This window comes from Carcharodon carcharias, chromosome 8 (assembly GCF_017639515.1).
Source record: "Carcharodon carcharias isolate sCarCar2 chromosome 8, sCarCar2.pri, whole genome shotgun sequence".
Classification (NCBI taxonomy): Eukaryota; Metazoa; Chordata; class Chondrichthyes; order Lamniformes; family Lamnidae; genus Carcharodon; species Carcharodon carcharias.
The window spans coordinates 126,609,242-126,636,531 of NC_054474.1; the positions used below are offsets into that span (position 1 = coordinate 126,609,242).

At 44.2% G+C, this 27,290-nt stretch overlaps 1 protein-coding gene across 3 annotated transcripts in view; it reads left to right on the top strand.

Annotated features, from left to right (window-relative positions):
* Positions 1-27,290, top strand: part of nsmfb (NMDA receptor synaptonuclear signaling and neuronal migration factor b) — a 64,103-nt gene that overhangs the window by 27,689 nt on the left and 9,124 nt on the right. For all 3 annotated transcript variants that reach the window (XM_041194533.1, XM_041194536.1, XM_041194534.1), the window contains 10 exons: positions 268-273; positions 384-452; positions 1,456-1,508; positions 7,817-7,906; positions 9,599-9,723; positions 11,562-11,645; positions 13,442-13,475; positions 18,542-18,612; positions 19,394-19,473; positions 22,228-22,330. In XM_041194533.1, the coding sequence (XP_041050467.1) occupies positions 268-273; positions 384-452; positions 1,456-1,508; positions 7,817-7,906; positions 9,599-9,723; positions 11,562-11,645; positions 13,442-13,475; positions 18,542-18,612; positions 19,394-19,473; positions 22,228-22,330 (715 nt within the window). The remainder of the gene's footprint in view (positions 1-267; positions 274-383; positions 453-1,455; positions 1,509-7,816; positions 7,907-9,598; positions 9,724-11,561; positions 11,646-13,441; positions 13,476-18,541; positions 18,613-19,393; positions 19,474-22,227; positions 22,331-27,290) is intronic.

A 27,290-nucleotide genomic window follows, 5' to 3' on the forward strand; every position in this document is an offset into this window, starting at 1 on the left:
AGTTCTAATGTCTCTTCAACCTCCTAGTAAAGGAGGAGGTTATAAAACAGGGCCAAATTGAAATGCATTCTCTAACATTACTTGAGAAATGAAGACTTATTGTCTGGGTTGTGTAGGGGGTGGTGGGCTAGTGGGTAGCATGGATTTGTTGGTTTCTTTGTTGAGGTATTTGACAGTCTCTCTGTGTGTTACTGGATATCTGACTCAGAATCATTAATAATATCTTTTCTTTCTCTCTTACTGCCAATCAACCTTTCTGTCATAAAGGATATCGTGAGTACTTCTATTTTCCTATTTCCATAGCAACTCTTTTCTCTTTGTCTAGCAAACCAGTACTTGATTTTCAATATACAACTCAGCTAGAGGTGAATGTTTTCCCTCAGGGCATTCCGAGGCTGCATGGAAAGGAAGAGGAGAAAGCGGGAGAATGAGTGTGCCACTGTGATCCAGAGGTATGTGGCTTTTTGCACTGTTAAACCCCTCTGGCTCCTCTTATCGAAGACTTGACAGGCTGTCACATAACCCAAAAGATGTCTTGCCATGTGACTGGTTTTGCTGTGGTTTACACAATGTCCCACTGCCTTAGCCCAAGGTGATTGTCTCCTCTCTCCACTATAAGGGTCCTATTGGAACATGCTTGGGTCACTCTCAGTCCAACTCTCTGTGGCTGTGGACTAGCAGCACAAAATGACCCCTAGCTCAGCACTAATTGACACACAAAGGAGTAAATATTCCACACTCACACCGGTGGGAGCATGAACGGTGAATTTGCAGACTTCTGGCTGTTAATTATACTGGATGGAAAGCCGACTGCAGGTGGACACTCACTCCACACACCAGGACAACGGAGCTAGGATCTTAACCCCCTCAGTGAGGACTGTAGAAGTGTCAGATTGGTGTAGTGATAGGCACCATTCCTGAGCTGATGCTGAGGAACAATGTGGCAGCAGAGCAAAGGAATGTGCACTCTGTGTCTGGCTGTGCTTGCAACTGAAAGTGAGTGACTGAATGAGAGTGTGTTCCATTCACAGATATTGACATCTCTTTGTCTGTGGAAAACTGTGATGTAATTGTGATGTTCCCATGTGAGGCGCTGTCATTGGGTGAAGGGTGACCAGGTGATGCATTGCCAGACCTCCATTGGCAACTGGAAAACACCATCTGGTGTGGGGGAAAGGAGGTTGACAACAAATTCTCCCACCCTTTACAAAGGTTTGTGGGCCAATGTGTTGCAATGGGGACTTCAAAATATGCGGTACTACATGCGCTTAGACACAACCCATTTGCAGTGCAGTCTGTTTGCTGCTCCAGTACATTGTGGTTGTGCATGGCTATTATTTTCACTGTAGTAAATAGATATAAATGGAGTCACAGTGGCAACATTACCCAGTTGTGCTCCTTAAGGTGCTCATATTAATTATCGATGATTTTAATTATCCTGTTATTTGCCTGCAGAAATTTCCGTAAACATCTTCGAATGGTTGGGAGTCGAAGAATCAGAGTTCAAAGTAAGTCGGGAGTGGTCCGACTGTCACTCTGCCTTGCCAGCCTATCAGTCCATCTGTCTCATTCTGCCCGTCTTTCTTCTTGCTTGTGTGCTAAGCTGTCCGCCATTGTGCCTGTTTCTGCGCCAGGCTGTCATTTTTCCTGTTTCTGTGTCAGTCTGCCTGTCTTCCAGTTTGTGTATCAGGCCTAATATGAAAGATGCCCATTTCAGTTTTTCAAAGGGCCGGGGGCTTTCCTGGTGTCCTGGGCAACATTTCTTCCTCAAGGCAACATCACCAAAACAGATTAACGAATTATTCATCCCATTGCTTTTGTGGGAATTCACTGTGTGCAACTTGTCTGCTACATGGGCCTCCAGAATAATTAACGTCAGTGAAGCACTTTATGGTGACATGAGGATAGGAGAGGTTTTATGTAAATGCAAATCTTTCTTACTTGGTATCTAGCCCGTGCTGTTCCTGACTGGGCTGGATTAACAGTGCAGAGGGAGCATTTCTGTTTGATGAGTTAAGAAGAAACATCTTAAGGAGATTCCATTGTGTAAATCAGTGGCAGTGATTGGCCTCTGCCATGTTGGACAGTGTTTTTAACCAAGCTGTTTGAAAGTATTCCCATGATCCTCCTCCAGTGTTCGCTATTGATCAGTTCCGTGATCATGCTACAGTCTAAGCTGCAGGAGTGAGAGGCGTGCTTTATTGAGAAGATAATTCCCACTGCAGTGGAGCAGGAACCTGAGCTTGTCCGAGCTGTGTTGTTGACAGCGTGTCAGTTCTCCCTTTCACATTTGGATTCTTCCTGCTATCTGCTGGTTTAAGTGCTGTGTGGAAGCAAGTGGATTGATTTTGCCTGTTTGCACTCTCAGTTTGTCTCCTGCCTCTGACTGTATCAGTGGTGTTTGGCTGTGTTTGGTGAAGTTTTTAAGGCAGAGTGAATGCCTCAAGCTCATGTAATGCTCCCAACCAAGACGATGATAACTTAACTAGCGGCAATTTGATTAGGAGAGAGTAACGATCGGTCGACAGATGCAGTGCCACTCAGTGGTGAAGCCAGCCTGCTGAGTGACGTTATTCACTAACTCAGTGTTAGGGCACACAATCACAAGGACAATCCTGAGAAACATGGTGTTGGGACACCAGGCGGTGTTGCACCTACAATACCCACTCAGAGCTCCAGATTACAAATTGGGCACCAATTGCCCAAATGGTGTCCTGTGACAAGGAGGAGGAAGCTTAATTAAATCCCAAGAATGGTCATGGTACTGGACTAATTCAAGGGCCTGGACTAATAAACCAGAGAAAATTAGTTCAAACCCCACCATGGCATTTTGAGAATTTATATCCCAGATTTAAATAAAAACTGAAATTAATAAACTGGCATTAGTGTGTCAGAAAATCCCTATGAAAGAACTAATGTCCTTTAGGGAAGGAAGCCCTCCATCCTTACCCAGTATAGTCTATATCTGACTCCAGTCCCATGGCAATGTAGTTGTCTTTGAACTACTCCCTGATGTGGCCTAGCAAACCACTAGGAATACCTTCATCACATTGACTGCAGCGGTTCAAGAAGTAACCCTTCTGACATCTTCTAAGGGTAACTATAGGGGTGGACAATAAATGCTGCCCTTAGCTGCAACATCCAAGACTGAAGGAAACAAAAAAAATTGGCACTTATATTGAAACGACAAATTCCATAGTTTTGATTGGGCTCTTCCACTTCCCTTAAGGATGCTGCGATTGTATCACCTTCCAAAAGCATTCCCTTGATTCGCTTCCTTTCATTGGACGATATGAGCAAGATCGAGAGCAGTGTGTCAGTCTGACAACATCCCACCTCTAGGAGGCCAGTGATTGGTGAGTCAACACGCATTTACTTTTAGCTCAGATCTCAGGACAGCAATGGGAAACTGCTCTGTATGCACTGGTGTGCCATCTTCTGATTATTTTTGAGTGACTGTAAAATGGGAAACTCGCTACTTCCTGAATCCACACTGGGGTTTCCTGCAACTGACAGCAGGTGAGCTATGCAATGACCATCAGCTGGTGCCATGCATCCTGTGTTATAATGTCCATCTTAATCACATTGTAACAAGTGCCAGCTATCAGGGCTGTTCATACTCGCAATGGTGCAAAAGTTGCACATTTGCAGTTGACAAGGGTTGCCAAAGAATAGAAGAAAGATTGGATTCAGATAACACCCATTCTCGATCTCCAGACATCGTAAAGCACTTTACAGCCCATGAAATGCTTCTCGAGTGAAGTCACTCTTGTAATGTAGGAAATGTGGCAGCCAATTTGTGCGCAGCAAGCTCCCAAAAAGAGCAGTGAGATAAATGAACAGATAATCTGTTTTAGTGACGCTAGCTAAGGGATTGGGCAGGACGTTCAGTGGAACTCCCCAGCTTTTATTTGAAATAGTGCCATGGGATCATTCGCATTCACCTGAAAGGGCAGACAAGACCTCAGTTTAATGCCTTATTTGACAGTTGGCACCACTGGCAGTGCAGGACTTCCTCAGTACTGAACTGGAGTGTCAGCTTAGACTTCAACCCATGACCTATTGATTCATGGGCATGAGTGGTACCAACTGAGCCAAGTCTGACACGCCACACTGGAACCTGCTGGAGTGGGGCATATTATCGTGTATGCCATTAGAGAGAACTTTCCAACACTGTCCAACTTGAAAAATATTTATCTGCTGGGAGTGGGAGTACTGCAAGGCCAATAGAGCATCTGGGACTTTAGTGAAGGATGAGATCAAATGTCTATCTCCTTAGCAATGAGAGTTAAGGTTTAGGAAAGAAACAGAATCAACAGAGAAAGAACCAGGATGACTTAGAGTCAAATGAGGTAAAGAAATAGAAATAAAGGCCCAAAACTTCCAATCAGAGTAGGAACCCCTGTTTCCGACACTACTCAGACAGAAAACCCACCACTTACCTGGATACATTGGAAAGGTTCTGACTTCTGATCCATGATACAGAAGAACTCCCTCAGTACAGGAATCCTCACAGTGAGCAGTGAAGAGAATCAGCGCAGAAAACACACCCTCCTTTTTACAGCACTAGCTGCCTGAAGGTAAGTTTAAATGCCCAGTGTGAATGTTAGTGAATGAGTGAATTGGTAGGGTGGGTGACGTAAGTGGGTAGGTGGGTGAGGTGGCAGGATGGCAGGTGGGTAGAGTTCCAGGTGAGTGAGGTGGTAGGTCAGGGGGTAGTTGGGTCTGGTCGGGAGGTTTACTCAGGTCGGGGAGTAGTCGGGGGCTCGGGGAGGAGTCAGGCGTTGGAGGCGAGAGTTGGGTGGTGGGGGCTGGTCAGGTTGAATCAGGGGGTGGGGGATTTGGGTGGTGAAAGCTAGTCAGGTAGGGTCAGGGTTGGAGGAGTCGGATGGTGGGGACTAGCCAGGGCAGGTCGGGGGTGTGGTAGTAAGGGTCTCAGGGGGTTCAGGAGGTTGTTGGGGGCTTCAGTGTGAGTGATTGGGAGATCAGCTATGTAGTTACCCAAAGTTAGACTAGGATTTTTCTGCCTAACATTTCCTGGGCAACTGTCTAGGTAAGTACTGCGGAACTGTCCAAAATCTCTGACTCTAACTCATAGTTGGAGACTTTTGGAGGGCCCCAGGGAGCAGGGGAATTGCCCATCCGGAGCTCAAATGGAGAATCACGGAGAGGCTACAGGTGAGTTGCTGTTTATTTGAAGCAAGAGGTGCATAAAGTCTGGAGATTTGCGACTAACAGCGTATCTCTGAATTCCCTGAAGTTGCTGGATGATTTGCACAATAATAACGGCTTGTGTTGTTAAGATGCCATAATTTATCCAGCGAGGTCCAGTTCAATGTTCATGGTGTATAACAACAGGATCTGTACAGAATGATTCAATACAGAGACATTCTTGAGAGAGAAAGTGCTGCATAAATGCAAGTTCTTTCTTCAGTTTGGGAAGCCATCCCAGGCTAGAGAGGGGACATTGTTCACAGTTTCTAGTTAGGGTCTTATCCCAGAACCTGCATGTGTTGGGTGTGGATGGGATGACACCACCCCATAGTGTAATAGTGCTGCTCCCAGTGAAAAATAGCCACTACAACACAAGGACAACTGGCACCTGCAAAATCCAAGAGGAGGTGCCAAATTCAGGAAAGGAAGCAGCTGAGAGAAGGGGACTAAAAATAGCCTCTGAGTTATGATAGAGGACAGGCCAGCAGTTCCCATTCCAGGGTATGTGTATAATTGTTTATTAAATTCTCCAGTAGATTCATCACCCATTCCCAGCTTAGTCCTTTCATGCATTATTTAATGGTGATCTGCACTTTAAGTACCTTATTGCCTTGCTTATGTTAAAGACTAATTAAAGACACCCCCTCAGGTGCCAGTGTCAGAATTGCTTAAGAGCACTGAGCAGCTTACTCATGATGAGACTCAACACTAATGACAGCCAGCACACAAGGGAAATTAATAAGATGGACCTGGGTGGTGAGCGGTCAGCTGTGCGATTAGATTCTAGAGCTTCCTGATGCTGGCAGAGTGTTGCTGTGTCTCAGGAGCATAAGGAGTGCGCATGCTGACCCCTCCACTTGGCATGCTGACCCTTCCCCTCCCCACATTAACCCCTCCCTTCACCATGCTGACCCCACCCAACACTGACCCCTCCTCACGCTGACCCCTCCTCACGCTGACCCCTCCTCATGCTGACCTTTCCTTATGCTGACCTTTCCTCACGCTGGCCCTTCCTCACACACTGACCCCTCCCCTCCCCATGCCCACCCCTCCCCTCCCTATGCTGACCCCTCCCCTTGGCATGCTGTGTCCTATCCAAGTGTATCGAACTGTGTAGGTGACTCGGAAAGGGCACTGTGTGAGTTCAATGCTAGTGAGCATGAGGAATGCCATTGCTTCTGTGATTGATTCCTGTGGGGGAGGGTGGTTTACAGAAAGCCTCATGTTTCACACCCTTCTTTTGGTCAGGCAGTAGGACTCACAATTACATCGCAGATATCCCATTGGGATCCTCATGGATTTGGACAGAGGGCACGTTTACTTCTTCCATTGTTGCTGGTAAGCAGCAATCAGCTCCTTCCTGGTTCACTTACTCGGCCTAAGAACAAACTTTCACCTCAACATCAGCAATGACCTGAATTTATATAGCACCTTTAACATAGGGAAACATCCCAAGACGCTTCACAGGCTCATAATCAGATAAAAGTTGATGCTAAACCAAAACAGGAAACATGAGGCCTGGTGAACAAATGCTTGGTCAAGGAGGTAAATTTTAAAGAGCGTTTTAAAGGAGAAGAGAGAGGTGAACAGCGAATCAGAAAACTGACCTATAACTCAATCTAAATAATAGCAGGAGAAACTATTATTTGGGTTTTAAGCATGATACATGTGTGTTATACGTGTTTACGCTGCATATTGGTTATATACATGGGTTAGATCTTGCATACATGTGCACCAGACATGTTATTTACTTTTCTATTTGCGTATAAACATTAGATATGTTTATATGTTCTGTAAATTATCTCTATGCTATATATACATATACATTGTATACATGTTTAGATATGTGTTTATTTATGTATTGTATATGTTTATGTCACCTGTAGAAAATACATAAATACATTTAAATTGTACATACATTGTATAGGTTATTTATATTCACATATACACTGTTATATACAGTATACCCATGTGTGTGTGTGTATATATATATCAGACACGTGTGGAACATGTATGACTATGTATAGATATGTACAGTATAATGTTATATGCACATACTATCTTTCCTTCCTTCCTCTTTCAGCTTTTCCCGTATTACACTGGGTCGCCAGAATGCTGGTTGATCACCTTTATATCAACCAATATTTTGGGTTTGGCAAGTGGTTTTACAGCCAGATGCCCTTCCTGCCACTGACCCTCCCCATGTATCTGGCATTAATGCATGTGGGCTTGTTACATGTATGTACTATGTTTACATTATATAAAATGAAAGGATGAGAAAATTGGGGGCAGTGCATTCACAATTTCACAACATGCTTTCCAAGCAAATGACACTCTACACCAGGACTGCATAGTTTTATATATATTTTTGTGTGTGTCTGTGTGTGTACCTTTGTGTATACACAGTCATTATAGGTGTTTGTTTTGTACATGAGATCTGTTTGTTTGTGTGTGCGCGCTTTTGTGTCTGTGCATGTTTGTTTCTCTTTGTGTGTGTGAGAGAATGTGTGTTTGTGTTTCTGTGTGTGTGTCCTTGTGTGTTACAATGTATGTGGTGTGTGTGTGTACATGTTTGCATATTTAATTTTTTTCCAATTTTCAGGTCTTTCTGAGCGACAAGAAAAGAGTTTCGGTCGCTCCTGGAGTGACCCCACGCCAGTGAAGTCTGACTTGATGTGCGACCCTCGAGACAGTAAGTTCATTTATTAATTTGCATGTCATTTTATTTGCCTCACCTTTCACTCAGTAGGTCGTGGGTTCAAGCCACAACTGGGGCTTGAGCACAGAATTCAGGCTGGCAGCATTGAGGGCTTGCTGCATTGTTGGCGATGCTGTCTTTAGGTGAGGCTTAAACTGAGCAGCCACCTGTCTGTTCATGGGATGGGGCCTTCGCTGGTTAGGCCAGCATTTGTTGTCCATCCCTAATTGCCCTTGAGAACTGAGTGACTTGTTAGGCCATTTCAGGAGGTATTTAATAGTCAGCTACATTGCTATGGACTCACATGTAGGCCAGACCAGGTAAGGACAGCAGATTTCCTTTGCTAAAGAAATATTGTTTTTACAACAATTGGCAATGGCTTCATGGCCATCGTTAGACTTGTAATCCCAGATTTTTTAAAAATTAAATTCAAATTTCACCATTTTCCATGGTGGGATTTGAACCTAGTTCCCCAGAGCATCAACCTAGGTCTCTGGATTACAATACCACTACGCCACCACCTCCCTATACCACACATTCAAGAACGCAGCTTACCACCACCTTCTCAAGGGCAATTAGGGATGGACAATAAATGCTGGCCTAGCTAGTGCCACCCACACCCCATGAAAGAATAAATTTTTAAAAAACAGCAACCAAAGCACAGTCTAAAGGAATCACTAGGGAAGAGTATTTAGGGGAATTGAAATGTTGGCTTCAAAGCTCTTGGAAGAGTCCTGAAACATAGATGAAACAGTTTAAATGGAATTTAACCCATGTTTTGCCAGATCTTAGTGCTTGATGGGACAGTGTAAATTAAATCTACCCTTTATCAAGCATATGCTGGGACTGACCTAGGTCAGAGTGTGTATTAAGACACTGAAAATGAGCCTACCCTATGTCTAGCCCATAATCATAGCTGACCTCGGAGTGAGTGACATGACACTACACGTGAAACCCTCACTATATCTAGCCCAAGTTCTATGTAACCTGGAAGCATGATAGGACAATGTAAAGGAAACCTCTCCTATATACAAGCTGTGCTCTACTTGATTAGGAAGTATTTGATGATGTCATAACTGAAAGATATTCTGTATTTCTACAGACTGATGAGTGAAAGGATACTGTGTTGTCTGTGTGTTAGTTACTAATGTGGAAAATGGCTGAGGCTTCACTTAGACTGGGGCTAGCTGAAATATAAAACAACTAAACTGAATCATCCAAACTGGACCAAAATCGAGTTCAACTCCGCTTTATTTAAACATGTTCCAAATTCTGGCTCTTGAGTTTGCCCCTGTTTTATAGCAAGATGTTGAATCACCATTGGCTTTCAGTGACTGAAAAGAATCATGAAGGTGGGATAGTTGTGTTGTGTTTTATTGTGTGCATAGTGTGATCTGTGCTTTTTGATTGTCAGTCCCTGAAGTGATATGATAACCCACATCCCATTTATTTCACTGGCCCTGCTATCCTAGTTCCCAGGAGTGACTGTAACCACCTCTCCTTGTGAGAGATGCTCATTGCCTTGCATAATAAAGCCACACAACATTGAAGCAACAGATGGGGCACCTTCCCAGCCCAGCCCCGATTGTTTCTTTATGAAACAGTTATTCAAAAGACGGCACAGCCATAACCAAGCCCATATCTCCATGGTAACCCTTGTCGGATCTCCTTTTTGCTTCACATCAGGTCAGGAGTTGGAGACCTCATGTGGTGCTTTAGATGATGACTTTGACGATCTCAGCTGGGAGGCAGAGAAGGAGTTGGAGCTGCTGTCATGTGACGGTGAAGACTTTGTCCCACCCAAGATTATGGTAAGATTTTCACTGTAAAGTTCTGGGTTCAAAGTGCAAATCTTTCAACTTAAAACATTTCTGAGGTCACTGAACAAGCCAAGTGAACTGATTCATAGCTAGCACTCCTGTTCTCCAGCAGTAGTCCAATAATGGCCAGATTCAGTTGTCAGAAATGTTTCTGTAGGTGCGATGTAAGAGGAATAAGGGTGCTTTGAATTGAACGATCACATCAAGTTTGGCTCACCCATCTTCCCTGTGCTTGCTAACCTACATTGGCTCTCACCTTTCAATGCTTCAAGTTCAACATTTTTATCCCGGGGAGAATTTTCATGTCATTGTGCATGGGTGGGCCCCGCACGCCAGCGCGTAAAATGATGTGTGGTGATGTCGGGCATGCGTCCCAATATGACCGTGCGTCATTCCGATCTTTCGTTCGGTGGGTGCGCACCAGAGGCGAAAAGTCCAAGTGGCCTTCGCGTTTTTCATGAAACCTCATCCCGCCCGTGGATTTTATTAAATTAATAAATATTTTTCAAACATTTCATAAACGCATCCCAGCTCATGTGACACTGTCACATGAGGGGACATGTCTAAATAATTTTAATCTGTCTTTATTTTAAACTTTCAATTCGAACTTAATTTCCACCCCCCCCGCCACACACACACACACACACACACACACACACACACACAGACAGGTAGCGCTGAGTGCTACCAGACGCCTGTCACGCTGGGTGGGCCTTAATTGGCCCGCCCACGTAAACTGGCTGTGCACAGCCATTTGTGGGTGGCGATCGGCTCTACGCCTGCTCCCAACTGGCCCAGCCGACAGACAGAAGATTTTTCTCCTAGTGTTCAAATCCCTTCATGGCCTCACCACTTTCCTTAACTTTGCAACCTCCACCAGTCCCACAAGCACCTGAGATCTCTGCATTCCTCCAGTTCTGGCCTCTTGCCCTCTCTTGATGGCGCTGCCTTCAGCTGTCTGGGCCCCAAGCTCTGGAATTCCCTCCCTAAATTTTCTGCACCCCTCTCTCTCTCCTCCTTTAAGATGTTCCTTGAAACCTAATTCTTTGATCAAACTCTTGGAATAGATTGTTACGTGACTTGCTGCTAAACTGTGTCTGATAGTACACCAGTGGAATGCCTTGGGATGTTTTCCTACGTTAAAGGTGCTATACAAATTTAACTTGTTGAACTTAGGTAGTGCCGCAGAAGATTTAGAACTGTAGTGGTGGCGTAATCTGGGCTGTCCATGGAGCTGGAGGTCAAGCTAAGAGCAGGCTTAGTTGTGGCTGTAACAGGGCCAGGCAGCCATTGCTATACATGGAGAAGCCTCCTCCTTCCATTGGCCAACCTTTACTGGCATTGGTTCAGATCCCTGCCAATCTGACAGTGAGTTCAGACCTTATCAGCAGCCTGTGAGATTACTAGAAAGCAATACAAACAGATCAGTCACATGACACTGTTGGCCAACAAGGGTTGTTTAAAAGTGTCACTAAGAACTGTGAAATCACATGATTACAATTGGGCAATAAGACATCCGAAAAGCAGTATGCCTTCAAATTTTGGAATTGTTGCAAACACATTGGTACTTCTCAAAAACAGTGCAGTTTTAAACAAAGCTACTGTGTTATATTATAAACTGAGGGATTACAACTGTATGTTTACCCTTGTACTTTCCAAATTGCACCTTAGTCAAATGTGCTGTTTCATGATATAAAGCAAGTGTCAGAGCACAGTTTGCTTATTTAATTGGCTTAATTCTCATGACCTTGAGTGGTCGCAGCAGTCTCAGATCAGACTCCCTCACACAGTAACCATCGATTCAGATAATTGCATTGCTTCATTTGCAGCTCATTTCATCCAAGGTCCCCAAGGCGGAATACATCCCAACCATCATTCGCAGAGACGAACCCTCTGTCATCCCCATCCTCTACGTGAGTACAACAGTTTTGGATGTTGGGTTTCAGGTTTCTTGACTCCTTTACTGCTTGACGAATCACGCACAGCATCGGGAAGGTTTCCAACCTTCCAGGATCGCCCTGCAGTCTCCAGGGATTAAAGGTGAATCTTCAGAACCCAACTGCAAGCAACACCCAGGAACAACAATATAGAGGCATTAAAAACAGATTCTGTGTATTTTTCATTTTTGTCTATTTGTTATAAAAGTATCTCAGAAGGCTAAGACAAAATACTTTTTGAAAGAGCTATCTGAAGAGCCCTGATCCTTCCCCATAGCCCTGAAATTTTTTTCCATTTCAAGTTTATATCCAATTCCCCTTTGAAAATTATTATTGAATCACTTTCCACATCTCTTCAGGTAGTGCAAACCAGAGCATAATAACTTGCAGTGTTACGAAATTAAATCATGAATATTTCTACCCAGAGCACTGATTTATTTCTCTCTCTCTCTCTCAAGTTGATTGACATGCTGGTTTTGTTTTTAATTTCAATTTTTGTGATACTGGCCAATGAACCCAGTACATTTAACACATTTTTGAATGGAGACCATTCATCTTCAGAGGGGGGGTCCTGATGGTAAGAAGTGCAACTTTAAAATGGGGTGAAACTCCCTTCCAAGAGATCCACACTCTGATGAGAAACTAATCTTCATTCAGAACACGCTGCAGTGGGAGCTGGGAGTAAATTGCTGTCCCACCATTGCTACAATGATGGTGCTGGAACTGCATTTAAACATACAGTATTAACCTGCTTAACGTTGATTCATTCGATTTTTTTTTTTGTTTTGGCGTTGCCAATGTAATAGGGATAATTTATCCTGTTAAAGTCACTAAATTTGCTGTTTCGTCACTCCTGACCCCCTCAGAGACCACAACACTGCTCCGCTTGCTGTCTCGCTTCCTCCCTGCTCATTGCCCTGATCACCTCTCTGCTTTTGCCCAGTACCGTCACATTCGGGACCTCCCACCAAATGCATAGAGCCTGGTGAGAGACTCTCCGGGGATCGGGGAAAAGAGTTGCGAGAGATCGGGTGAGACTGGTCAGGCATCGGGAGAAAGATTGGCCGGGCATCGCGGGAGAGACTGGCCAGGGATCAGGGGACAGACTTGTTGGGAACCTAAGTCCAGTATATACATTAATCTTATGGGCAAATCGCTCAGCGTTGTTTCACTTAAAGTTGCATTTTTTAAAAAGGCAACAGGGACGTAATATATTTGGTGAATTGGCAGAACTGTAGGGAAAGAGATGTGGTAGAACGACTTGGGTGTACATGGGCTTGCCACAGACTTACGCCAGGGGGCACAGATCGCACCTTGTGCGTAAAGTTCAGCCAGTGACTTCAGCCCCACACTGCATGGTGACACTGAATGACCTTGGGGAAATGAAGACTGGGCAGTAAATACTTTCCGCATCCCAAGAACAAATTGAATTTTCTGTCCCAGTGGTAAGAATTGATTTAAGAATGCCCAACTCACTTTAATGGGGCTCTTGCAGAGTTGTATTGGTCAGAGCTGGATTTGAACCATTGTTACAGAAGTGAAAGAACAGTCTCAAATCCACTGCACACTCATCTTCCAGAGTATTTTGTTTTTGTTCGCTTTTTCTGTAGGTTCAGGAACAAGAGAGTTCAGAGCTTTAATCTGACACCTCACCCTGTTTGGTCATACCTACAGAAAAGTAAAAATCCAAATCAAGAAATAGAGTGGGCCGAGGGTCACTTGAAAGAACTAAACATTTAAAGGGTTAACAAGAGCTCTCATTTCCCCTACAGGACCATGAACATGCCACGTTCGATGACATCTTGGGTGAGTGGATTTCCAAGGGTTTCACTGGTTGGTGCTATCACATGGTGGCTAGAAGCCAATGAAAAAGCAGCGTTTAAACGTTTCACCTTGCCTTAAGTTGCAGATCCAAAACTAAACCAAGAGAAAATCCTGAAGGATGACCAACAAAGTTAAGCGTCAGCCATAGTTCAGTGGAAGCACTCTCACTTCTGAACCAAAGGGTCGAGGGCTCAAGTCCCCTCAAGTGAATTAAGCACAGAATTTAGGCTGGCGCTCCATCACAGTACTGAAGGAGTCCTGCACTGTCAGAGGTGCTGTCTTTCAGATGAAGCATCAATTGAGGCTCTGTCTATCCTCTCAGGCGCACATAAAAGATTCCGTGGCATTATTTTGAAGGAGAGCTGGGGGGGGGGGTCATTTTCCCAGTGCCCTGGCCTATATTTATACTTAACCAATATTGTAAAAACATTATCTGATCATTCATCTCATTGCTGTTTATGGGATTTTACTGTGCTCAAAATGTCTATCATGTTTCCTAAATTCAAAGAGTGACGACAGTTCATTGGCTGTAAAGCACTTTGGAATGACTTGAAGTGATGAAAGGCACTATATAAGTGCAGAACTTTATTAACCAAGTCAGAGTGACTGGTCAATGACCACTTCCTCAGGCAAAGCATTTTATAAAAGTCCATGCGATGTTTGTACCATGGGTCTATTTATAGGCCACCTTCCAAAATTGGACAAAGGAGTGTTGACCCTGAGGCCTATCATTCATCAGACCCTCAGATTGAGCGTATGCTCATTACTGCCTGTGAGTCATGAAGAGATGTCTTCCCTCTTGTTTGTAGACAAACGCAGCAGCTGGTTGCTCACTGTAAAGTTGCTCAAACAGCAAGAAGATAAACCAGCAATCCAGCTGTGTTTGGATTTGCTGACTGAGGGAGAAATATTGGCCAGGACTTTGGGAGAATGTTGTGATCTTCAAATTAAATGCCATGGACTCTTTTGCACAGGAAGCCATGACCTCAGTTTACCACCTTATCTTAAAAGTAGAAGCTCCAACAGTGGAGCCCTCCTCAGCATAGATTTTGCATTCGAACCTGGAATCCATGATGTTTTGACTCTCAGATGACAGTATTATCAATAAGCCAAGGTCTCCTAATATAGAGTTGTTTATAATATATTTTAGCAAATTCAGAGGGATTGTTATGAAGCACTGGCTTAAGGTACCAGCCTGAGTTCAGTGGTCACCCTCTTGCCTCTGATTTTGAAGGGTGTGGGTTCAAGTTCGACTCCTAGTGGAGACTGCTTTTTGGCTTTCTGCATGGCTATATCTGCACGCTGATTGCAGGAAACACTGCTGATGCAATGCTGCACTGTTGGAGGTGCCATCTTTCAGGTGAGATGTCAAACCAAGTCCCTGCCTGCCCCCTCAGGTGGAGTAAGAGACTCCATGGCACTATTTCAAAGAAGACTAGGGGAGTTCTCCACAGCATCCTGGCCAATATTTTTCTCTCAATCTATATCAGTAAAAGAAATGATCAGCTCATTCTCACAGTGTTGTTTGTCAGACCCTGCTGAGTGCAGATTGGCTTCTGAGTTTCCTACATTACAACAGTGACGATCAGTACTAATTAACTGTTTTGAAAGGCACTTTATAATGCACAACTTGATTTTTTTAACAGTGTTTGCACTGCTCTTGATTCATTTAGTCTTAGAGTCTGTTAAATTAGGATGTTAACTGCAAAATTATGATTATTATGATCAATAATGCATCCTCTCAAGGGGCTGCTTCCAATTCTGATCAGGGTCCCTAGGCACTGGAGAGAATGTTATCATAAAATAAACTGCAATCAAACAGTCGGGGAGGCTGCAAGAGTTCACTCGCAGGCTGTGATTGCTGTAGAATAACCAGGATCTTCACATTCTGATTACTTCCTCAGCCGTGCATGGTCTGTGGCCTGCCCCTGTGCTCTCCTAGGTCCACAGTTTCTCAAATCCAATCAATATCACAGCTTCTCCCCAATTTGAAATTGTTATGTAATGTGTTGGAGGCCCCCAGTGATGGAATGAATCCTAAAATGAGAGGGCCATCCTTTGAGGAGAGATTGAGTAGAATTGGCCGACATTCTCAAAAGTTTAAAAGAATGAGAGTTGATCTCGTTGAAATATATAAAGTTCTGAGAGGGTTAGACAGGGTAGGTCTGAGAGGATGTTTTCCCCTGCCTGGAGAGTTTAGCACCAGGTGTCACAGTCTAAGAATAAGGAGTTAGCCATTTAGGACTGAGGTGAGGACAAATTTCTTCACTTGGAGGGTTGTGATCCTTCTGAATGCTCTACCCTACAGGGTTGTGGATGTTCAGTCATTGACTATATTCAAGACTGAGATCAATAGGTTTTTCGGCGCTAAGGGGACCAATGGATATGGAGATCAGGAGCCGGGAGGGAAAGTAGAGTTGATGTAGAACTTCAGCCATGATCTTATTGAATGGCAGAGTAGGCTTCAGGGACCATATGCCCACTTCCTGCTCTGTTTCCTTATGTTCTTCTGGTGGTTTGTGAAGAATACTGCTTCAAACACCATGAAGTAGTCTTCGTAGCCTTGAGTATATTAACAGCAAGTCTTCATTAACAACTTGTAACTATGTACATGTATACGGTAGAGGGTACAGATATGGAGCTGACGCCAACCTAGGTCTCTGTCCATCTCTTGATTGACCCTGGTTCTAGATCATGTGCTTTCTTACATCACTGTGTGGGCAGTACTGTACTCAGTCTCACATTAACCCTATATGTACCAGACTGAAGACTTGTGTCCCAGAACTTGCTGCGTCCCTAGCCAAACTGTTCCAGTACAGCTGCAACACTGGCATCTACCCAGCTATATGGAAAATTTCCCAGTTATGTCCTGTACACAAAAAGCAGGACAGATCCAACCTGGCCAATTAACAACACATAGTCTACTCTCGACCATCAGTAAAGTAGGATGAGGCCATCAACAGTACTATCAAGCAGCACTTGCTTAGCGATAACCTGCTCACTGAATTTGAGTTCCGCCAGTGCAACTCAGCTCCTAACCTCATTACAGCCTTGGTTCAAACACGGACAAAAGAGCTGAATTCCTGAGGTGAGGTGAGAGTGACTGCACTTGACATCAAGGCTACATTTGACCGAGTGTGACATCAAGGAGCCCTAACAAAAGGAGTCGGTGGGAATCAGCGGGAAAAGTGTCCACTGGTTGGAGTCATACCTAGCACAAAGGAAGATAGTTGTGGTTGTTGGAGGTCGGTCATCTCAGTTCCAGGACATCACTGCAGGAGTTCCCCATGATAGTGTCCTTGGCCCCACCATCTTCAGCTGCTTCATCAATGACCTTCCTTCCATCAGAAGGTCAGAAGTGGGGATGCTCGCTGATTATTGCACAATGTTCAGCACCATTCGCGACTCCTCAGATACAGAAGCAGTCCATGTCCAAATGCAGCAAGACCTGGACAATATCCAGGCTTGAGCTGACAAGCGACAAGTAACATTCATGTCAAACAAGTGTCAGGCAATGACCATCTCCAACAAAAGAGAATCTAACCATCTCCCCTTGACATTCAATGGCATTACCATCACCAAATCTCCTAATATCAATATCCTGGGGGTTACCATTGACCAGAAACTGAATTGGACTAGCCATATAAATGCTGTGGCTACAAGAGCAGGTCAGAGGCTAGGAATTGTGCGACGAGTAACTCAGCTCCTCACTCCCCAAAGCCTGTCCACCATCTACAAGGCACAAGTCAGGAGTGTGATGGAATACTCCCCACGTGGTTGGATGAGCGCAGCTCCCACATCACTCAAGAAGCTCAATACCATCCGGAACAAAGCAGCCCGCTTAATTGGCATCACATCTTCAAACATTCACTCTTTCCACCACTGACACACGGTAGCAGCAGTGTGTACCATCTACAAGATGCATTGTAGAAACCCACCAAGGCTCCTTCGACAGGACCTTCCAAATCCACGACCACTACCATCTAGAAGAACTAGGGCAGCAGATTGATGGGAACATCACCCCCTGGAAGTTCCCCTCCAAGTCACTCATCATCCTGACTTGGAAATATATCGCCATTCCTTTGCTGTCACTGGGTCAAAATCCTGGAGCTCCCTAACAGCACTGTGGGTGCACCTACACCACTTGGACTGCAGCGGTTCAAGAAGGCAGCTCACCACCACCTTCTCAAGGATAACTGGGATGGGCAATAAATGCTTGCCAGCCAACGAAGCCCACATCCCATGAATGAATGAAAAAAAACCCTACTACTACAGTTTGGAACCTGCAACAATTGGTTCATTGAAAAAAGAACAGAACACAGGGCATTGGAGAGCATTTAGGCCACTCAGCCCACAAGCCTTGGCCCCCTTTCGTTAGTCATGGCTCATCTGTATCTTAACTCCATCTAGCCATATTGGTTCTGCAACGGTTCATACCTATGCTAACAAAAATCTATCAATGCCAGTTTTCAAATTTTCAATTCCTCTCCCCCGCCCCCAACAGTCTCAACAGCTTTTTGGGAGCGAGAGTTCCGGATTTCCACTACCATTTTGTGACATCATCCCTGAATAGTCTAGCTCTAATTTTAAGGTCATGCCCCTTTGTACTGGACTGCCCCCCAACTCAGGAAATGGAAATTATCTACCCTGCCAAGCCCTTTGATCGTCATAAACACCTTGATCAGATCAACCCTTCCTCATCTATATCCAAGGGAATATGAGGCTAGCTTATGTAACCTGCCTTTTATAATTTAGCCCTTATAGCTTCAGTTGTTGGAAGTTGTCATTGCGATTTGAATTTTCTGATGTTGACGCTCTGTGTGGTTGGGTTGAGACCTCAAACTAACTCCCGGTTGAACAATGGCCGTAAGATTTCCACCGATCCTGCTGGAGGAGAGTCACAATGTTACCAGGGCCCTTTTGTGCTGGGAAATTACCTGTGATACTGTAATGTAAATGAGCTATTAAATCATGCTGCGGTGTTGTTGCTTGTATTGTTTTTTGGTAAAGTGTGTGGAATATAATGTGACCAGTCTGTGTCCCCATAGAGGAGATTGAGAAAAAGCTGACCACCTATCGAAGGGGTTGCAAGATCTGGAAGTTGCTGATCTTCTGTCAGGTGAGTCTGACGATGATCCCTCACCAGCGATCGCTGATACTGCCATATGCCATTTGGCCACCACTTGGTGTCTCACACTTCAATGCAAAAAGACCCAGTCTGACGTACACACTGGGTGGTGTCATCAGACAAGACCTTTTAGTTGTTAATGAGTTGAGTGTGAGCTCAACACTATTCCTGCTTCCTTGTCCTCATGATCAAATGGTGCCCCATCAGCCACTATTCGTTCTGCATTGTGGGTGCAGTTAGACGGGGGATAGACTTGTGCTCGGGCACACCACATTTGATGCTATCGTGGCATCACTAACAGCTCCACTGCTACATGGGTGTTTGCTGAAGGTTAAAATGGATCTTCCTGGAATGTCCACAGGGTGCTCCTTACCTGATTATTTCAGGGATTGTGCAGCTCAAGGCCCTCCGACTCAATCTGCAGCCCTGGCTTCTAACCCACAGCCCTGACACCTGACCCACGTTGTCTCGCTCACCCCAGCTGCATTCTTTGCCTGGGCTTACTCCAAGACAAAGAGATCTGAGTCTCAATATCAGTGGTGTTTTGGATTTCACCATTTTAATAGGATATTTACCCAGCATCTTACTCCCTAGAAGCACCCCTCGTCCCTAACTAGGATAATCCAAAATTGGGCACACCCAAATTTTCCAGATAAATGCATCCTGGGAAATTGTCTTCTTGACGATGTGTTGTGTCAGCGTTGTCAGGATAATGTTAATGTGATCTTGCCATGTCTGTGTTTTATTGATGGCTCCTGTGTTTTGATTATAGGGGGGACCTGGCCATTTGTACCTACTCAAAAACAAGGTTGCTACCTTTGCAAAAGTGGAGAAAGAGGAAGACCTGATCATGTAAGCCAATCACAGTTCATATGCAATTTGAGTCTGGCATGCCCAAGGCTTTCCTGCAAGGCCCAAATTCAGAGCAGTAGTTAATGGCACAGAAAGAGGCCATTTGGCCCATTGAGCCCATGTCAATTCCTCGCAAAGCAATCCAGTCAGAGTCACTCCCCTGTTTGATCTGTAGCCCTGCAGGTTTATTTCATTCACGTGCCCATCCAATTTTCTTTTGAAATCATTGATTGTCTGTGCTTCCCTTGTGGGCAGCAATTTCAGGTCATTACCACTTGCTGACTGAAAAAAGTTCTTCCTCACATGCCCCCTGCCTCTCTTGCCCAAGACCTTAAATCCTTGTCCTCTAGACCTTATACCATCAGCTAATAGTTATTTTTTGTCTACCTTATCTAATCCTGTCATCATCTTGTGCACCACTTTCAAATCTCTCTATTTCCTTTGCTCCAAGAGGGACAACTTCAGTTTTTCCAACCAAACCGTCCCATCCCTAGAACTATTCTAGTAAATCTTAGCGCCTTCTCAAGGATCCTCACTAAAGTATTGTGTCCAGAACTGGATGCAGTGCTCTAGTTCTGGCTAACCAGAGCTTTATAAAGGTTCAGCATAACTTTCCTGCTTTTGTATTCAATGCCTCTATTGATTTATGCTTTGCTGATTGCTCTCTCAATATTTCCTGCCACCATCAAAGGTCTACGAACCTGCACCCCCAGGTCCCTCTGTTCCTTAATACTCTTTAGGATTGTGCCATTAAGTCTGAATTGCTTCTCCTCATCTCTATCCCTGTGCCAAAATGCATCACCTCATAATTATTTAATAAAAGTTTAATTAGCATATTGGTACCAGCACACTCAGAAAAATCACCCTTGGACCAATCCCCCTCTTTTATGCAGCTCCCAATTCGTCATATCAATTTGCTCCTAACACAGGGACAGTTCAGTGTTCACCAGTATAAGATAGCTCATAATGCTCTCTCTGGATTAAGCCCAAGTTTGGAAGGGCTCAAATCTCCTCTTGTAATGAGTGGTGTTCTTCACAACTCGAGTGGGCACAGCATGTAAATTCCATTGGCCTGCAATTCGATTCGATGAATGTCCCCCTGACAGTTCTGAGTCTGGCTACTCTTTAAAGGGGCAGACCCAAAACACAAACGAATCTGCTAAAGGAAACTATCCATTAAAATTTAAACTGCAGTAGAAGGCAGGGAGTTATCAGGAAATAAAGCACAGCCAGGACACCAGCCTTTGTTGACAGACTTCCATTCTGTGTCTATGGAGTTAAAATAACAAGATCTCTTTGAGTTATTATTTAGTGAATGCACAGCTCGCTATAAAACTGAGTCACACAGTGCAGAAAGCCCATTGTCTAGCTTTCATGGAGTCAGCTGATCATGCCTGGGAGGCTGGTAAGGACATTCCAATTGCTAATAGCACTCCAAAACCCATGAAGAGAAAAATCAGAGCCGGTCTTCCTGCTCCTGGTTGTCAACCAGTGACTCTTGCTGTAAGTTGCAGGGTGTGTGGATGTCAGGTGAGGGTACAGTGAAGCCACAGTCTCCTCCAGGTTGGCACATGCTGCCAACACTCAGTTTCATGGCTCTGAATTGAAGCACAGGCAAGATGCTGCAGGGTATGCTGTCTATCTAATCACTTGCACACACCTTAAAATACTACGGCACAGAAGGCCCTTCAGTCTATTGTGCTGATGGCAGCTTCTTGAAAGAACCGTCTAATTTGTCCTGCTCCCTCTCTCCTTTCCCCACTGGCCCTACAAATTTAACCTTTATCCAGTTATCTTTTGAAAGTTACTGTAGAATCTGTTTCTGCCACCTTTTCAGGCAGAACATTCCAGATCACGGTGTTTAAAAAAAAAATCTCCTCATTTCACCTCTTTTTGCCCATTACCTACTGCTGATCTTCTTGCCAATGGAAACATATTTGCTTTATCGAAGATATACAGCAAACTACAAAGTGTGACCTGCTGCTGCTATGTAGTTGCTGCATTTGTGGAAGTGCCATGATTAACATTAAACACCTAATGTGCTTTAGGATATACTGAGGCTGTGATAGGAACTATATCAATGCAATTTTGTCCTTTCTTCCACCTTGGATGAAGTTGGTATCCCAACAGCAGGGACTCTGTCACCCAGCAGCACATTCACAGGGGCTGATTTTCCAAATACAGTTCTAGGGGTGGAGCATTTGCCTGTTGGAAGTGGGTATTTGGAAATGGCTGGCATGCTCACACACATATAATTTTTCACAATTGAGGAAAGCGACCCTGATATCTGTTGTATTATACCTTTAATGATAGCATCATGCCATCACTAGAAGGGAAATGTATCAAGTAATCCAGTCTCCATTTCACTTTGGCCCGTGAATAGAATAGAACACAGCACACACAGCCCTGCTGCTGATGTCTTCAAGCTTTCTATCCATGTATATCTGTTCTCATTTGTCTAGTTTAAATAAATGAACTCACAACGTGTTTACCCAATCCCTAATGCGTGATTGGTGCCTTTATATCATGATAAAAACATAACAATTTCTCGAGCAATGGCAACAGATGAGGCTGCAGAGATTGGCTGATTTATGTCAAGAGGTTTTCATTCCTCTGTATCCCAGAAGGAAATGGGGAAACCGCCTGATGCTATAATCCTGCCATGGTCATGGTGCTCTTGTGAGGTTGGGATTCCGATTTCCCCATCAACAGCAGAGACGGCTGATTACAGTTTTGCGTTCACGTTTTTTGCAGGTTTTGGAAACGACTGAGCAGACTGATGAGTAAAATCAACCCAGAGCCAAATGTGATCCATGTAATGGGCTGCTACATCCTGGGAAATCCCAACGGAGAAAAGGTAAAGGGCATTCCTCGCAGCATCTTCATAGAAAAGACATGGGGGGGAATTCAGCCTCTTCAGGTAGGGCGGATTTCCTCAACATTTCTCTGCAGTGGTACCCAAGAATATGCCAAGTCCACCATCTGGATTCTGTCACTTACTGCACTTTCTAAGGAACGGTCAGCAGAAGAAAATGATTTGGTAACAAGTGATTTTTTTTTTGGGAAGGTAATTTGTATGGAATGCTGAAAATGCCTCTCATCACAGACCCAGAGAGTATTCTACTCTGTGCAGTTGACGTTTCTCATCATGAAAAATCCCAAATAGACACAGAAGGATTAATGGATTTCTCCCTAAGGAGAATGGATCTCAAGTTCCCTGATAGGTCAAGGGTTGAAGGCTACACCGAACAGTACAAACCAGAAAAGCCCCAAGTTGATATTACAATTCTTGATAAATTTGTCTGATTTCAGCTGGGGCAGCAGACCTCAGTGCCTCTGCGTATAGAGAGGAGAACATTAGGCTATATGCACCCTGATGTGAGATTAGGATTCACTCCCCTATCTTGGTAGCTTCGTCCACTCTCCGAGATGTTGGTACTCCTGCAGTCCTGGCCTCTTGTCCATATTTGATTTTCAATGCAGGTCAGATCAGCTGCCTAGGTGCAAGCTCTGGAATTCCCTCCCTAAACCTCTCAACTACTATTTATATTTATAAAGCGCCTTTAACATAATGAAATGTCCCAAGGCACTTCACAGGAGCATTATAGAGAAAGTGTGACACCAAGCTGCATAAGCTTGGCCAACGAACTCGTTTTTAAGGAGTGTCTTAAAGGAGGGTAGCGAGTGGAGAGGTGTGGCGAGGGTGTTCCAGAGTTTCGAGCCCAGGCAACTGAAGATGGAGCCACCAATGATGAAATGATTAAAATTGGTGATGCACTAGAGGGCAGAATTAGAGCAGTGCAGATATCTCGGAGGGTTGTGGGTTTGGAGGAGATTACAGAAATAGGGAGGGGAGAGACCATGGAGCAATTTGAAAACAAGGATGGGAATTTTAAACAAAAACAGAATTACCTGGAAAAACTCAGCAGGTCTGGCAGCATCGGCGGAGAAGAAAAGAGTTGACGTTTCGAGTCCTCATGACCCTTCGACAGAACTTGAGTTCGAGTCCAAGAAAGAGTTGAAATATAAGCTGGTTTAAGGTGTGTGTGTGGGGGGCAGAGAGATAGAGAGACAGAGAGGTGGAGGGGGGGTGGGTGTGGTTGTAGGGACAAACAAGCAGTGATAGAAGCAGATCATCAAAAGATGTCAACGACAATAGTACAATAGAACACATAGGTGTTAAAGTTAAAGTTGGTGATATTATCTAAACGAATGTGCTAATTAAGAATGGATGGTAGGGCACTCAAGGTATAGCTCTAGTGGGGTTTTTTTTTATATAATGGAAATATGTGGGAAAAGGAAAATCTTTATAATTTATTGGGAAAAAAAAGGAAGGGGGAAACAGAAAGGGGGTGGGGATGGGGGAGGGAGCTCACGACCTAAAGTTGTTGAATTCAATATTCAGTCCGGAAGGCTGTAAAGTCCCTAGTCGGAAGATGAGGTGTTGTTCCTCCAGTTTGCGTTGGGCTTCACTGGAACAATGCAGCAAGCCAAGGACAGACATGTGGGCAAGAGAGCAGGGTGGAGTGTTAAAATGGCAAGCAACAGGGAGGTTTGGGTCATTCTTGCGGACAGACCGCAGGTGTTCTGCAAAGCGGTCGCCCAGTTTACGTTTGGTCTCTCCAATGTAGAGGAGACCACATTGGGAGCAACGAATGCAGTAGACTAAGTTGGGGGAAATGCAAGTGAAATGCTGCTTCACTTGAAAGGAGTGTTTGGGTCCTTGGACGGTGAGGAGAGAGGAAGTGAAGGGGCAGGTGGGAATTTTAAAATCAGCGTGTTGCTTGATCAACAGCCTGTGTAGTTCAGTGAGTACAGGGGTGGTAGGGTGAACGGGACTTGTGCGCGTTAAGAGACAGGCAGCAGAGTTTTGGATGACCTCAAGTTAATGGAGAGTAGAATGGAGGCCAGTCAGGAGCGCGTTGGACTACTTTCTGCCTCTCTCCCTTCCTTTCAGTTGCTCCTTAAAACCAACCTTCCTGATCAAGCTTTGGTTCTCCTGTCCTAATATCTCCTTCTGTAGCTTGGTGTCAGATTTTGTCTGATTATACTCCTGTCAAGGGCCTCAGGATCTTTTAGCGCATTAAAGCTGCTATATAAATGCAAGTTGTAGTTGATGTGTTTCTCAGGTTCCTGATTAATAAAGTAAAGGGCCCAAGCCTTGTCCTTTCAGAGCCTGCCACAATCTCCCCATTTTGCCCGAAAAATGTTCAACCTGTCCTCTGACTCCTTGTGTTCTGCTACAAAATTAGATATCAAAATGTGAGTCACTGCGGCCCTCCTCTATGCAACCATTCTGAAACTACTTTACCTCAGCATTTCTTTTTTAAAATTCGTTAATGGGATGTGGATCTCACTGACAAGGCCAGCAGTTACTGCCCACCCTAAATGCCCTTGAAAAGATGGTGGTGAGCTGCCTTCTTGAACGGCTCCAGTCATGTGGTGTACACCCACAGTACTGTTAGGGAGGGAGTTCCAGGACTTTGATCCAACGACAGTGAAGCAACAGTGATATATTTCCAAGTCAGGATAGTGAGTGGCTTGGAGGGGAATTTGCAAGTGGTGGTGTTCCCATCTATCTGCTGCCTTTGTCCTTCTAGGTGGTAGAGGTCGTGGATTGGAAGATGCTGTCGAAGAAGCCTTAGAGAGTTGCTTCAGTGCATCCTGTAAATTGTACACACTGCTGCCACTGTACATCGGTCGTGGAGGAAGTGAATGTTTGTGGATGGGGTGCCAATCAAGTGTGCTGCTTTGCCTTGGATGGTGTCAAGCTTCTTGAGTGTTGTTGGAGCTGCACTCATCCAGGCAAGGGAAGAGTATTCCATCACACTCCTGACTGTGCCTTATAGATGATGGACAGGATTTGAGGAGCCAAGAGTGAGTTACTCGTCACAGGAGTCCTAGCCTCTGACCTGCTCTTGTAGCCACAGTATTTATATGGCTAGTCCAGTTCAGTTTCTGGTCAATGGTAACCCCCAGAATGTTGATAGTTGGGGATTCAGCGATGGAATGCCATTGAACTTTCCCTTTAAAAGTCCCTTACAAAGCAACCTCTTTGACTTTATGTTCAACCATTCTTTTTAATATTTTTTCTGTCTTTCTCAGTGCTCTCCTCTCCCTTCACCTTGCAAAAACATTCTGTGATGTTCCCATACATGAGGTTGATGCCTGCTTTCAAGTTGTTGTGTCTTTAAATAAGTAACATTGCAGTTGGAGCTGGCTTGGTGGATAATATTTGGTTAGGATCAGCATATTCTGAATATCTAAGCTGTTACATTCAGTGATGAGGGCCAAGTAACAGGAAAGAATTTACATCTAGTAAGCATTGTATCACAGCAATTTGTCTTTATCTATTACCTTGTAATATATAACAGGGGCATTATCAGTGAAAATTTGATGCTGGATCACATAGGAAAATACTAGCATGGATGACCAAAGGCTTGGTCAAAGGGGTAGGTTATAAGGAGCCACATAAAGTGCATAGAGGGATGGCGAGGCTTTGGGAAGGAATTCCAGAGCTTGGGGACTTAGCAGCAGAAGACAAGACCCCCAGTGGTGGAACTAAGGAAATCAAGAATGCACAGGAGACCAGAATGGCAGGAGTGCAGAAAGTTATAAAGGTAGTGAGATAGAATGAATGCAAGGCCATGGGGGGATTTGAATCTCAATCTCGGGATGCCCCAGAGTGCTTCATAGTCACACAATTCCTCATTTTTAAGCGTATTCATAGTTTAGTGGGCAAATGTGGCAGACAAATTGTGCAGAGTAAGATCTAATAAACAACAAATGAGCAGTTTAGTGTTGTCAGTTAAGGGATTAATGTTGGCCAGAATATTTGGAAAACTCCTTGTTATTCTTCAGTAAAGTGCAACAGAGAAAGGAGGCTTATGACAAATGTCAGGTTCATAGTATGGGAGAAAAACAAACTGAATACAAGTGCAGAGGAAAACAGAAAAAGGAAGTAAGCAGAGCAAAAAGAGTATGGGAAAAGATTAGTGGGTAACATAAAAGGGAACAGTGGCGTTTTTCATTAAGATATAAAAAGCCTAGTCAAAGGAAGATTGGAGCCGATTAGAGACTGAAATGTAAATCTTGCGTTGACAAAGGGTATGTCTGAGGTACGAAATGAAGATTTTGCATCGGTCTTCACTGGAGAAAAGGATGTCGCCAATGCAGGAGGCACTCAAAAGGTTGGCAGCACCAAAAGTAGAAAAGTCAACCACTCTGGAGGGGTTTCATCCTAGATCGCTGAGGGAAGCGAAAATGGAAATAGTGGAGAATCTGGGGATAAGGGGTGGCGCCAGAGGACAGGAGGATTGCAAATGTTACATTCCTATTCAAATCAGGGAGGTGGGATAAACCCAGTAACTAAGCCAATCAGTTTAACATCAGTCATGTGGAAACGTCTAAGGCATCATAATCTGGGAAAGAATTAATTTTTACTTGTAAAACCGTGGATTAATTCATGACGGCAACACAAGTTTGTTCATAGCAATTCATGTTTGACAAACTTGGTTATGTTCTTAGAAGAAATAACAAAGAGTTTGAAGAGGGTAGTGTAGTTGATGTATATATGGATTTTCAGAAGGTGTTTGATAAAGTGCTACACCATTGATTTATTAGCAAAATTGAAGCCTGTGGGATTAAAGGGACAGCAGTGTGGATACAAAATTGGCTGAGACTAGAGGGAAGTATACAGCAGTGTCTCCCAGCGGTCAGAATTGGGCTCATTGCTTTTTTTGATATAAATTAATGACCTGGATTTGGGAATGCAGAGCGTCATTTCAAGCCTTGAGGTTAAGATAAAACTTGTAAGT